Genomic DNA, 14,351 nt, shown 5'->3' with positions numbered 1-14,351 from the left:
CAGGACAATCAGGGATGCATATCCTACTCTGTAGCACTGATTTGGGTTTGCAGCTTCCTTCTTTTTCCCCTCTCTTAATTTTTCTGTCTGACCTCCTGTGCCCCCTTACTTCAGTCTGTTGATTGTGAAAAGGAGTTAGTGGGAGTGTTTCAGTGGGGCATCATTAATCTGTCTTCTTCCTTTCTTCCTTAGCTGCCCTGTGACAAACCATCCCATGAATCTCCGTCCAATATAGTAGCGCCTGTGGTGTCCAAGTTGCTCCTCCGGCAGATACAGGTCCTCAATTTGGGCTGGGAGGAGGAAGGAGGTAAGAAGGAAGAAACCAGTCAACCTTCTGGAGAAGTGTAAATATGTTTGACTTAGAGGGGCAAAAGACACTTAGTTCTGATGCTCTTCAGGGTTTGGGCAGGAGGGGTGTGAGCATGTCGAGCAATATCCTGACAATTAACTTGCTAGAACTCAGACGCTCTTGTCCTTATTTCCATTTTCTCTGATCTGTTTTCCCTACCTCAGGATGTGGGAAGCTGTGCTGCGTAGCGGAGCTAGACAGCCCGCTGCAGCAGAAATGGACAAAATTAGCAAGAGCAAGCATCTCCAGCTCTGCAACAGAGGTTGAGTGGAATGAAGAGCTTATGTTGTAAGGAGCCGGTGTTGGCTTTTTTGACTAAGGGATGGTTGGAGCCAGTGAGCCAGGCCTCTGGGGTTTGTTCTGGATGGGTATATTTCAGATGTCAACTAGCTAGATGCAAATGCCTTTGTACTCGTAGAAGTCGGTGTTTGTATGCCTGCTCTTTCTATCTGAGTTCCCATACACTTCTCATAGTGCAGCCCAATCCAGATGATAACTCTACATTTCACTTCTACTTTGTAGCGCTGCTGTGCTCATCCCCATGAGTCCTTTGCAGCTGTGTGAGTGCACTGCTTGTTTTGAGCAGGAGCTCTCTTCTGTCATTGCCCACAAAAAAGCATGCAGTAAATTCTGGGCCTTGTGAAGGAGTTGAGGCGGGTGAGGAATAGAGTCAGTCAGAGGAAAGGAGTTCTTGGAAGCTTTTTGGCATGTGCCAAGCACCCGGGTTCCCTCCTGATTTACCCCACGCAGAGGCTCAGAACTACTGCACACAGAGCTGCCCTGGCCCCAGCAACGAGCTACCATGGCTGGGGAAAGGCTCTCTCTCAAGTTCGCCTCCTGCCATATTTGGAAGAGAGGCACCCCTCACACAGCCCAGCTCAACCCAGCGTCCCTGGAGCTGCTGCAGTGAGAGAGGGTAGTGCTCCCTCAGGGGAGCCTGCACCCAAGTCCCCTTACTCTGGCCACAGCCTTCACCCTTGCATCCAAATCATCTGTCTCAGTCCTGAGCCCTCTCATGCTCCCAAACATCTTAGCCTCGTCCCAAACCCCTTACCATATGCTGAACCCCTCAGTCCCACCTGCACCGCAGATTATCCATGTACAGAACAAATTTTGCTATGTGCACCAATGTGGGAGTGATATGTTGCACATTATCTTCATATTGGTACACATAATGAAATTCATTCTGCATATGGAAACACAAACAGAAAAAGGAAACACTGCTGAGCACCAATCCCCTGTTTTTATCTTGGCAGGGAGCTGGGGCCACGAAGTAAAGAGCTGAAGCTGAGAGTACTGGGGAACAGCAGTGATGGGGAGAGTGAGTATGATCAGCCATCAATGAGACTCAGTATGGCTACAAATCACAGGATACAAGAGATTCATTCCTGGTATTGCATCAGCCCCTGAGATCTTTACAAATAAAAGGGTCGTGATATCCTCTCCTTGGAAAAGACTGATCAGTTCACAAGAACCACATGTTGAAAACAGTGTAATGCCACAACGTTTGGGGTTGCACATTCTGCTGGGAATATACAACCAACCCAAACTGTAGCTTCAACTTTATGAAAAACACTTTCTATAGTTCTCAGGTTTGACATCTTCAGCCCTAGATTTTGGGCCAGATAGTTTCTCTTATTCACTTTTCTGTTGACCAGAAACCACCAAGCCATTGCTAATTTTGGCTGAAAGGAGGGGGGGGGGATTCATGATACTTGATGTCAGGTGAGCATTACAGAGAGCATTTGGATTTCAGTTGAGTTGCACCAAGCTATGTGCGAGTTGCCAGACCTCAGTTTGAAGGAACTTGCAAAACTGTCCCATATCTTCACAGAATGAGATGATGCTAATTTGATTTGTGGCTCATGAACATCAGGCCCTGTTCAGTACTTGAGCTACTGCAACTCTGAGGCTGCCTTGTGGGAGCATAGAGCTAGGCCCCAAAGGCAAAAGAGAGGGGTCTAGGCTGAGTGTGTTCTCCCTGTTGCAGATGTATTGCTGGGACATACCTCTGTTTCACTTGACTCCTGTGGCAAACAGCCATGTGGGAGACTGCTGTATTCCCTGACCCCAGGAGCTGGGCAGCTCCTGAAACCTGCGGCTACCCTCTCATTGGAGGTAAGCATATGGTCTATGAAGAGCTATGAAGTGTCTGACAGGGATGTATTGGTTAGATGATACTCCCATTTCACAAGGAACTGGATTGACACAGTGGCAGCAAACAAAGCATCTAGAGCAGGGGTGTCCAAACTTTTTTCAAAGAGGGCCAGATTTGATGAAGTGAACATGCGTGAGGGCCGACCATTTTGCCTGACATTCTTTGAACCATTAAAATTAAATGCAAATTAACTATTTTATGCAAAGTTTATTGCAAACGGCAAACGACATAACACCAACTATACATGTTGTGTCCAAATATATTTATAACTGATTTAGACCAACTGACATTAACTGAGATTTTACAATGTATTCATCTCAATTGAAAAAAAAACTTGCCTACACTAATGTGAAGGGTGAAACTGAGATCTGGACTGCAGTACATACGCTAGGTCTGGTTCAAAGGCAGTCCCTGATCTCAGCAGCTGCGGAGTCCGTCCCTGCACTCTCAGCCCCAAGGTAGAGGGCTTGCAGGGTCAGAGGCGGGCGGAGAGCGTAGGGCACGCTGGCCTCACGGCGGCCCGGGGGCAGGGCGAACCCGTAGCCAAGCAGGGGAGCGGGGCTGCGGACATGCCCTACATGGTGGACTTTAGGACCGCAGCGGCCGCCATGGACGGCGGCGGCACAGCCGGAAGCGGCGCCAGTCAGAGGAGCGCCGGGGAGCCAGGAGAGGGGGAGGAAGCGGGGGCTGTCCCTGCACTCTCAGCCCCAAAGCGGAGTGCAGGGGCAGGGTTTGGGACCGCGGCGGCGGTGGCCCGAAGCGGCGCGCTGAGCGCGCCAGTTAAAAAAAGCACCGGGGAGCCGGGAGAAGCGGGGGGCCGTATTAAATCCGACCGCGGGCCGCATTTGGCCCGCGGGCCGGACTTTGGACATGCCTGATCTAGAGTGAAGAATGGTATTACCTTGCCCCTTAATCTCTAGCTTCCTGACAGCTGACTGAAGGAGCATTGGTAATGGATACTGGTGGCTGGCGTTCCTGGTTATAGGAAAGTGTCATTATAGCAAAGGGCTTATGTCTTCCTGGCCAATGAAGCCACTTCCAAAGCTATTGATAGTGATGTCATGGCCTTCGATGCACACCAGTGGGATCTTGGCTCACTCTCTGAGTTAGACAAAAACCAATGACTGCAAGTTGCTTGTGTGACTGGGATGAAAGAGAAGATGCCACTTCTCACGGTGTGTGGGTGGGAAATGGGGAGTGAGCTGTGCTTCCCTGTTAGCAAACCGAGAACAGTCTAAAGCTCTAAGGTCCTAGATTGCTGCTCTGCGCAAGCTTATGTGCTGAGGCCTCTTCCCATGGGCATTCTGAGTGGAAGTCAGAACTTTTTACAGCCTTTCTCACCTGATATCACCAGAGGTAGACTGTCCATGACTTATTTGCATCCTGTTCTCTTTGAAGCTGCTCTATCAAGAGTCTTCTTTGTCCCCGAGCCCCCAGTATGCTGCTTCACTGCGCACCAGCATCACCCCCACCAAAAAAATTGAAATGGACCGGACCATCATGCCTGATGGCACCATTGTGACCACTGTCACCACCGTCCAGTCCAGGCCCAAGTTGGACTGTAAGCTGGGTAAGGACTGATTAGAACATTGCACAGGGACAGCTATCTTATACTTTTCTGGTGGCTGCTTTACAAATTTGAAGTAACTCTTGTCTTGCCAGACCGAGCTAAATGCCAGAGCTGTTATATCCAACAATCCCTGCGTTATGCTCCTTTTTACAGTAGGTAAGAAGGGTTACTGTCACATCAAAGATGGAGATGGTGGTGTTAGCACTGCTGTTTCACTTCCTAGAAGCTGTTTAAGAACCTAAGAGCAGCCATATTGGGTGAGGCCAAAGGTCCATCTAGTCCAAAATCCTGTCTTCTGCCTGGCCAATGCCAGGTGTTTCAGAATGAAGGAAAATGTACAGGACAGTTAATCATCAAGTGATCCATCCCCAACTTTTGGCAAATGGAAGCGAGGGACACTTGAGGAATCTCACTGGACTCTTAGAGAACCCTGTTGGCATTTTGCTGTTGACCATACTTGATACAAGCAGTCTGGAGATGTGGGTTTCAATCCCTGCTCTGTTTTTTGGCTTTTGATACCACTTTGGCCAAGTCACTTCCCCCTTTCTGCTTCATCTTCCTTATAGTAAAATGGGTATAACATTGAACTTGTGTTTGGGCTGTTAATTTGTTACCACAAAGCACTAAATATTATTTGACAGACCCAAATCCTCTTCCATCCTGCTGTGGGATGGTAAGAATCCCTTTGTTTGGCACATTTCTTGGATGGGGCTCTAGATCGGGTGAAGAGGAGATTTGCAGTTTGCTTCCTTGGTATCACTGTTAAAAAATATGTTAAGGGATGGGTTGGGGAGAAATAGGGTATAGTAGGTTCAGTGTCTGGGCCTTCCACATAATGCATTTGCCTCTTCTGTGGTGGAGATCACCCTTCTCAATGCGTATTTTGGTAAGCAAGTCCTGCTGCATGTAAGTGGTCCAATGGAATTAGACAAAGAGTTCATCTCCCTGTTTCTGTCTGAGGAAATGGTGAGAGAATTTCATCCTCCTCAAAATGCAGGTGACTTCAGTGAGTGACTTTGTGCCTCTTTCCTTTTTGAGTCTAGATTCACCTTCAAGGTCTCCATCCAAAGTGGAAGTGACAGAGAAGAAGACGACAAGGCTTTCAGAGAGCAGCTGTCCCAGCAGTGCCTCACTCTGCAGCAGTTGTAAGTGCACAGGAAATTGAGCTCTTCATCCAGAGCAAAGGAGCACCCTTTTCCTTCACAGTGAAAAGCTGGGAATTGAGTTAGTAAGGCTCATAAGCAGTGACCAAATGTAGCTCATTCTCATAACCACACTATACTCACTGCAGGAGGAGGCCTCTATGATTCTATGAATCATAGAACCATGGAGCTGAAAGAGACCTCAGGAGTCATCAAGTCCAGCCCCCTGCTCTAGGCAGGACCAATCCCAACTAGATGAACCAAGCCAGGGATTTGTTAAGCTGAGACTTAAACACCTCTTGGGATGGAGACTCCACTCCTTCCCTAGGTAACCCATTCCAGTGCTTCACCACCCTCCTAGTGAAATAGTTTTTCCTAATATCCAACCTGGACCTCTCCCACCACGACTTGAGACCATTGCTCCTTGTTCTGCCATCTGTCGCTACTGAGAACAGCCTCTCTCCATCCTTTTTGGAACCTCCCTTCAGGAAGTTGAAGGCTGCTATCAAATCCCCCCTCATTCTTCGCTTCTGCAGACTACACAGACCCAACTCCCTCAGCCTTTCCTCATAGGTCATGTGCTCCAGCCCCCTAATCATTTTGGTTTCCCCCTACTGGACCCTCTCCAGTACATCCATATCCTTTTTGTATTGGGGGGCCCAGAACTGGACACAATACTCCAGATGTGGCCTCACCAGAGCCGAATAAAGGGGAATAATCACATCCCTGGATCTGCTGGCAATGCTCCTCTTAATGCAACCTAATATGCCATTAGCCTTCTTGGCTACAAGGGACACTGTTGACTCATATCCAGCTTCTCATCCACTGTAACCCCCAGGTCCTTTTCTGCAGAACTACTACTTAGCTGGTTGGTCCCCACCCTGTAACAATGCTTGGGATTCTTCCGTCCCAAGTGTAGAACTCTGCACTTGTCCTTGTTGAACCTCATCAGATTTCTTGTGGCCCAATCTTCCAGTTTGTCTAAGTCACTCTGGACTCTATCCCTGCCCTCCAGCGTATCTACCTCTTCCCCCTAGCTTAGTGTCATCTGCAAACTTGCTGAGGGTGCAATCCATCCCCTCATCCAGGTCATTAATAAAGATATTGAACAAAACCGGTCCTAGAACTGAACCTTGGGGCACTCCGCTAGAAACCGACCGCCATCCTGACATCAAGCCGTTATCACTACCCGCTGGCCCGACCTTCTGACCAGCTTTCTATCCAACTTACCGTCCATTTATCCAATGCACAGTCCCTTAACTTGCTGGCAAGAGTATTGTGGGAGACCGTATCAAAAGCCTTGCTAAAGTCAAGGTATATCACATCCACTGACTTTCCCATGTCCACAGAGCCAGTTACCTCATCATAGAAGCTAATTCGATTGGTCAGGCACGACTTGCCCTTTGCGAATCCATGCTGACTATTCCTGATCACTTTCCTCTCCTCCAAGTGCCTCAAAATGGATTCTTTAAGGATCTCTTCCATGATTTTTCCAGGAACCGAGATAAGACTGACCGGCCGATAGTTCCCTGGATCGTCCTTCTTGACTTTTTTGAAGATGGGCACTACGTTTGCCTTTTTCCAATCATCCGGGATCTCTCCCGACCTCCACGAATTTTCAAAGATAATGGCCAAAGGCTCCTCAGTGACATTTGCCAATTCCCTCAGTACCCCCGGATGCATTAAGTCCGGACCCATGGATTTGTGTACGTTTAGCTTTTCTAAATAGTTCCTAACATGTTCTTTACCCACCAAGGGCTGTCCATCTTCATCCCATCTTGCGTTACTTAGCACATTAGTCCAGGAGCCCACCTTGTCCATGAATACAGAGGCAAAGAAAGCATTGAGTACTTCAGCTTTCCCCACATCATCTGTCACTAGGTTACCTCCTTCATCCATTAGGGGCCGCACACCCTCTCTGATCACCTTCTTCTTGTTAACATGCCTGTAGAAACCTTTCTTGTTATCCTTCACATCCTTAGCCAGTCGCAATTCCATTTACGCCTTTGCCTTCCTGATAACCCCCCGGCATTCTCGAGCTATATGTTTATAGCTGTCCCTGGTCATTTGTCCAAGTTTCCACTTTTTGTAAGCTCCCTTTTTGTGCTTAAGTTCACCAAGAATTTCCCTTGTAAGCCAATCCAGTCTCCTATCATGTTTGCCTCTCTTGCTACGCGTCAGGATGGTTTCTTTCTGTGCCTTCAATAAGGCTTCTTAAAAATACTGCCAGCTGTCCTGGACTCCTTTCCCCTTCATGTTAGTATCCCAGGTGATTCTGCCCATCAGGTCTCTGAGGGAGTCAAAATCTGCTTTTCTGAATTCCAAGGTGTGTATTTTACTACTCTCTTTTCTTCCTTTGTTCAGGATCCTGAAATCTACCATCTCATGATCACTGCTTCCCAGGTTGTCACCCACCTCTGCTTCCCCTATTAGTTCCTCCCTGTTTGTGAGCAGAAGGTCAAGCTGCGCATGGCCCCTGGTCAGATCCTTTAGCACTTGTGTCAAGAAGTTATCCCCAACATTCTCCAAAAACTTCCTGAATTGCCTGTGTACTGCCGTATTGGTCTCCCAACAGATGTCAGGGTGATTAAAGTCCCCCACGAGAACCAGGGCCTGCGATCTGGAAGCTTCTCTCAGTTGTCTGAAGAAAGCCTCATCTACCTCATCCACCTGATTCGGAGGCCTGTAGTAGACACCAACCACAACCTCACTGCTGTTGTTTGCACCTCTAAACTTAACCCATAGACTCTCAACAGGTTTTTGTCCCTCTATATACTAGAGTTCAGAGCAATCGTAGTGCTCTCTTATGTATAGTGCAAGTCCTCCTCCTTTTCTCCCCTGCCTGTTCTTCCTGAACAGTCTATACCCTTCCATGGCAGCGCTCTAGTCATGCGAGTCATCCTACCAAGTCTCTGTTACCCCAATTAAATCATATTTCTTGGACTGGGCCAGGGCCTCCAGTTCTTCCTGTTTGTTGCCCAGGCTTCTCGCATTAGTGTACAAACACCTCAGATAACCAGTTGATCGCGATATCTTCTCCATTCGAATTGGGGTTCTCCTTTCTTGCTCGTTCCTCTTTGCATTCCTTCCCAATATCCAACTTTCCCACTCCCCTCAGGGTTTTGGTCACTGTCCCCCAACAAACCTAGTTTAAAGTCCTCCTCACTAGGTTTGCAAGCCTGCCCGCGAAGATGCTCCTTCCTCTCTTGGTTAGGTGGATCCCATCTCTTCCTAACAATCCTTGTGCCCGGAACAGAGTTCCATGGTCGAAGAAACCAAAGCCCTCTCTGCGATACCACCTGCGCAACCTCGCATTTACTTCCTCAATTCGACGATCTCTGCCCAGTCCTTTGCCTTCAACAGGGAGGATGGACGAGAATACCACTTGCGCTCCGAATTCTTGGGTCCTTCTTCCCAGCGCTACATAATCCGCAGTAACCCGCTCAAGGTCATTCTTGGCTATATCGTTAGTTCCCACGTGGAGAAGCAGGAAGGGGTAGCTATCCGAAGGTTTGATCCGTTTGGTAAGCCTCTCAGTCACATCCTGAATTCGAGCTCCTGGTAAGCAGCACACCTCTCTTAATCACAGCATGATTAAAATGTTCCCATATGGTTCTACATTCCAAACCTAGAACTCTTCATAATAATTTAAGCAAATTGTCTGCGTTACTGAACTGGGCAAAGTGGATTAGTTAAAAACCCAACCTTTTACTCCTTGTCAGTTGTTGGCTGTGTGTGTGCGCGCGCGGTTGGTGAGCACTCTGCACAGATAGCTGACACAGCAGACCTTTGATCACACCCCCAAAAACATACAGACTGTGTTGTGTAGCAAAGGCATTCAGGCTTATTGTTGACAAGTATGGTTCTAGTATTCCCATAGAGTCTACAGGACAACAATGGACCAGCTTAGCGAATGGCAGCACTTGCCTTTCCGCCCTCGTCTAGACAAAGACACCCATTCTGAGACACCTTTTCATACATCATGCAAATAAGTTATGTATTATGCCCTTCTGGTATGGTTAGTTACCACCCTTTACCTTGTACATATTGGTTTGATCAAAGCATCTCTATTCATCACACTGTCATCCTGAACTGCGATTTAAGAGGCCTGGTACCATTTTCACAGAGTGCATTTACACCATCTCTTGATATTGGGGTGTTCTAGCAGCAAACTTGTGGAATATGCTTGTACATTAATACTTAGTGCCCAGGAGTTTTTGTATTTTGTCAATACTTTCCATATTGCTACCAGGTTCTGTGAACTTGCAAACAGGCATGTTTTGTAACAGGGCCTGACTTTTGCTCATAGCTTGACTCTCTTACAAACTTTGCTTTATCTCCAGAGGGCCTAACATTAGTTCAGGCTTTACACCAGGCCTTGTGTCTCAGGCTCTATTTCTATGGCACTCACTGCTTTCCTTCCACACCTCCAGGTCCCCTTCCATCCATCTTGCATGTCTGTAAGGCAGCTCATCCCAAAGTGGTTTTTGGGTTGTATATATGGTTGGGATGTAAGCGACTAATCAACTAGTCCAGTGTTTCTCAACCTTTTTTTTTTTTTTTTTTTTGCTCATGGCCCCCTTCTGAGCCTCGTTTACCTCTGTGGCCCCCCTCATAGCTGCTGTTAGCTGGAAAAAAGGTACATAATTTACCTAATGTTCTATTTTTTTCCATGTGGCCCCCTAGAGGTAGGGTGGACCCCTGGGGAGCCATATGGCCCATGGTTGAGAACCACTGGACTAGTTGACTATTTGATAAGCAAAAGCTTATTCAGTAGTCGTCACACTAGTCAACTAGTTGCTTCCCCCCCCCCCCCCCCCCGCCTTGCTGCCTCTAACAGAAAGAGGCAGCAAGGGGAGGGGTAGAGGAGTTGGTGCTGGTGGGAGCTGGATTAAAAGCCGTTTCGCTCCAGCTCCGTGGGAGGGGGGGCAGAGGCGCAGCGGCAGTGTTCCACTTTTGAACTGTACAAGAGCCCCCTCTGGGGCTCTTGTACATTTCAAAGCAGAAGCGCTACATGGAGCCCGGGATCAGCAGGGGATTCTATGCAGCATTTCAGTCTTTGAAATACAGGCAGTCCCTGACTTACGCGGATCTGACTTATGTCGGATCTGCACTTACGAACGGGGCTTTCTCGCCCCGGAGTTCGCAGGCAGCGGTCCGCCACCTCGACCTCCGGGGCGAGAAAAGCTGCTCCCGGTGCCCCTGGTCTGCTGGGGACCGTCTCCAGCAGACCAGGGGCACTGGGAGCAAAGCCGCGGCGGGTCCCGCGCCAGAGCAAAGCCTCAGAGGCGCGGCACCCCGCCGCTGTGGTTTTGCTCCCCGTGTCCCTGGTCTGCTGGGGGGGGGGGGGGGGGTGCAGCTAGTGTGGCCCCCCCCCCCCCCCCCCCCCAGCAGACCAGGCTTTTGTTGTGGACCCTGGGGCAGAGCAGCTGGGGCGCTGCCAGTTGGTCCCGCAGCGCCGCTCTGGGCGCTACTGGACCAACCGGCAGCACCCCAGCTGCTCTGCCCCAGGCGTCCTGATTCAGCCGCTGCTGAAACTGACCAGTGCTGACTACAGGAAGCCCGAGGCAGAGTTGCTCTGCCCCAGGCTTCCTGGAATCAGCCGCTGATCAGTTTCAGCAGCAGCTGACTTGGAGACTTGGGGTTCTTAAGTTGAATCTGTATGTAAGTCAGAAGTGGCGGTCTGTTTCAGCAGCGGCTGAATCTGGACGCCAGTTCCGATTTACATACAGATTCAACTTAAGAACAAACCTACAGTCCCTATCTTGTACGTAACCCGGGGACTGCCTGTACACAAGAGCCCTGCTGAGGCTATGGTACATTTCAAAGGCGGAATGCCAAAAGGCACTTCTGCCTTTGAAATGTAGCAACAGCCAGGCGGAAGCACCCTTATCGACTGATTGCAATTCCATCGACTATTTGATTAATCTAATTTTAACATCTCTAATATTCAGATTGTGTCTCACCTCTGAAGTAGACTATTCCAGTTGTTTCACAGTGTACAGCAAATCCTCATAATGGATTAGGACAGGGAGTGAAGCAGGATCTCATCTGTCTGAGTCTGTATGGAGGCTAAGTGAAATTACCAGAGTCAGTAATTTGTTCAAGGGGTGTAAAAAGTGGTTTTTAAAGGTAACCATGTAACCGCTAATCATCTTAGCAGTTACTCAGTTACATATGCCGTGGGCTCTGCAGTATGAAGCTTAGCTCCCAGCGGGAGAGGACTTCCCTGCCACAGCTAAGCGACCTTCCCTGCCAGCCCCACTCCTGGGGAGTCATAGCATGTAACCTGGGAGGGAAGCAGGGCAGGACAGCCCAGCCCTATCAGATAGGGGCTGCTCCAGCCAGATGGCTGGAGCAGCCTCCTGCCCAGGGGAGGAGGGGAGCTGCTCCAGTGCTTGCTGGTTAACTGGAACTGGTAAGCCTCACCCGTTAAGGGGGGGGGCTAATCAGTTAACCTTTTATGCCCCTAATTTGTGCCAGGACATAGGCAACCAAACTTTTCATAGTTTACAAAAAGTGCTAGGGGAATTTTGCTTGTGAGTGCCTGGGACTCATTTTTAAGTTATTCTGTTTAGCTGTTGACTCCTCCAAGTCTTCCTTCTCCAGCATCATGCATGTCATTCAGAAAAGGGACCTCGAGAGCTCAAGTCCAGTCCCCTGCCCTCACAGCAGGACCAAGCACTGTCCAGAACATCCCTGATACTTGTCTGTCTAACCTGCTCTTAAATATCTCCAGTGATGGAGATCCCACAACTTCCCTGGGCAATTTATTCCAGTGTTTAGCCACTCTGACAGTTAGGAAGTTTTTCCCTAATGTCCAACCTACACCTCCCTTGCTGTAATTTAAGATAATTGCTTCTTGTCCTATCATTAGATGCCAAGAACAATTTTTCTCCCTCCTCTTGTAACACCCTTTTAGATACTTGAAAACTGCTCTCATGTCCCCTCTCAGTCTTCTCTTTTCTAAACTAAACAAGCTCAGTTCTTTTAGTCTTCCCTTATAGGTCATGTTTTCTAGACTTAATAATCGTACTCACTATGCCATCATCTAAATCGTTGATGGAGATATTGAACCAAACTGGTCCCAAAACAGACCCCTGCAGAGCCCCACTTGTTATGCCCTTCCAGCATGATTGTGAACCATTAGTAACTGTTCTCTGAGACTGGTTATCTAGCCTATTACGGTACCAGAGGGAAACCTTCTCATAGTTGGGACCCTCCTTCCAGATGATTTTGAGGTATCCCTTTGCACTCAGGTTACCTCTCCGGGGGAGGGAACTCCAGTCATTAGGAAAAGGCAGGTGTTAGTAGTGGGAGATTTGATCATTAGGAACATAAATAGCTGGGTTTGTAATGATCAGGAGAACTGTATGGTGACTTGCGTACCTGGTGTGAAGGTTGCGGATCTCTTGAGGCATCTAGATAGACTTATGTGTCATGCTGGAGAGGAGCCTGTAGTTGTGGGATATGTAGGTACCAGTGACGTAGGGAAGGGTAGGAGAGAGGTCCTGGAGGCCAAATTTAGGCTGCTAGGAAAGAGACTGAAATCCAGGACCTCAATGGTGTCATTCTCAGAAATGTTTCCAGTTCCATGCATAGGGTCAGGTAGGCAGGCAGAGCTTCAGAGTCCCAATGCATGGATGAGACGATGGTATACGGTGGAGGGGTTTAGATTTATAAGGAACTGTGGAAACTTTTGGGATAGGGGGAGCCTATACAGGAAGAATGGATCCCTACACCAAAGTGGATCCAGACTGCTGCCACTTAACATTTAAAAAGGCTGCAGAGCATTTTTTAAACTAAGAGATGCGGATTGGTGGAGAGGAGCATGTGGATCGGACAGAGACTTCTCTTAGAGGAGAGTCTATTGATATTTTCTAGGTTTTAGTCAGGAGGAGAGGATGGAGGAGGATAAAATATGGGCTAGATCAGATGAGAAACATTCACATAAAATAGAATCTGACACATCAGAAAAGGGCAGACAAATAAACAGTGACAAGTTTTTAAAGTGCTTGTACACAAATGCTAGAAGTCTAAATAATAAGATGGGTGAACTAGAGTGCCTTGTGTTAAAGGAGGATGTTGATATAATAGGCATCGCAGAAACCTGGTGGAATGAGGACAATCAATGGGACACAATCTTACCAGGGTACAAAATATATCGGAAGGACAGAACAGGTCGTGCAGAAGAGGAGTCTGGGGAGTGGCAGAATATGTGAAAGAAAATATAGAATCAAATGAAGTAAAAATCTTAAATGAATCAACATGTTTCATAGAATCTCTATGGATAGTAATTCCATGCTCTAATAAGAATATAACAGTAGGGATATGTTATCAACCACCTGACCAGGACAGTGATAGTGATTATGAAATGCTAAGGGAGATTAGAGAGTCTATCAAAATAAAACACTCAATAATAGTAGGCGATTTCAATTATCCCCATATTGACACCATAATAGAGGTCCAATTTAGCTGTATACCCCAAATTAAAAAACACACTAAAAGAACTAAAAAAGAACCACTGTGGCTGAACAACCATGTAAAAGAAGCAGCGAGAGAAAAAGACATCTCTTTAAAAGGTGGAAGTCAAGTCCTAGTGAGGAAAATAGAAAAGAGCATAAACACTGCCAAATGAAGTGTAAAAATGTAATAAGAAAAGCCAAAAAGGAGTTAGAAGAACAGCTAGCCAAAAACTCAAAAGGTAATAACAAAATGTTTTTTAAGTACATCCGAAGCAGGAAGCCGGTTAAACAGCCAGTGGGGTTCCTGGACGATCGAAATACAAAAGGAGCACTTAAAGACGATAAAGTAATTGCAGAGAAACTAAAATGAATTCGTTGTTTCAGTCTTCATGGCTGAGGATGTTAGGGAGATTCCCAAACCTGAGCCATCATTTGTAGGTGACAAATCTGAGGAATTGTCACAGATTGCAGTGTCATAGAGGAGGTTTTGGAATTAATTGATAAACTTAACAGTAATAAGTCACCAAGACCAGATGGCATTCACCCAAGAGTTCTGAAAGAACTCAAATGTGAAATTGTGGAACTATTAAATATGGTTTGTAACCTATCCTTTAAAACAGCTTCTGTACCCAATGACTGGAAGATAGCTAATGTAACGCCAATATTT

At 47.5% G+C, this 14,351-nt stretch overlaps 1 protein-coding gene across 4 annotated transcripts in view; it reads left to right on the top strand.

Moving 5' to 3' along the window:
* Positions 1-14,351, top strand: part of C2CD2L (C2CD2 like) — a 47,765-nt gene that overhangs the window by 17,621 nt on the left and 15,793 nt on the right. For all 4 annotated transcript variants that reach the window (XM_006119719.4, XM_075909714.1, XM_006119718.4 and 1 more), the window contains exons 6-11: positions 193-307; positions 514-637; positions 1,606-1,670; positions 2,340-2,467; positions 3,906-4,077; positions 5,121-5,222. In XM_006119719.4, coding sequence (XP_006119781.2) covers positions 193-307; positions 514-637; positions 1,606-1,670; positions 2,340-2,467; positions 3,906-4,077; positions 5,121-5,222 — 706 coding nt within the window. The remainder of the gene's footprint in view (positions 1-192; positions 308-513; positions 638-1,605; positions 1,671-2,339; positions 2,468-3,905; positions 4,078-5,120; positions 5,223-14,351) is intronic.

This window comes from Pelodiscus sinensis, chromosome 26 (assembly GCF_049634645.1).
Source record: "Pelodiscus sinensis isolate JC-2024 chromosome 26, ASM4963464v1, whole genome shotgun sequence".
NCBI lineage: Eukaryota > Metazoa > Chordata > Testudines > Trionychidae > Pelodiscus > Pelodiscus sinensis.
The sequence above is the reverse complement of the archived record's forward strand: the minus strand, read 5'-3'. Positions and strand labels throughout refer to the sequence as shown.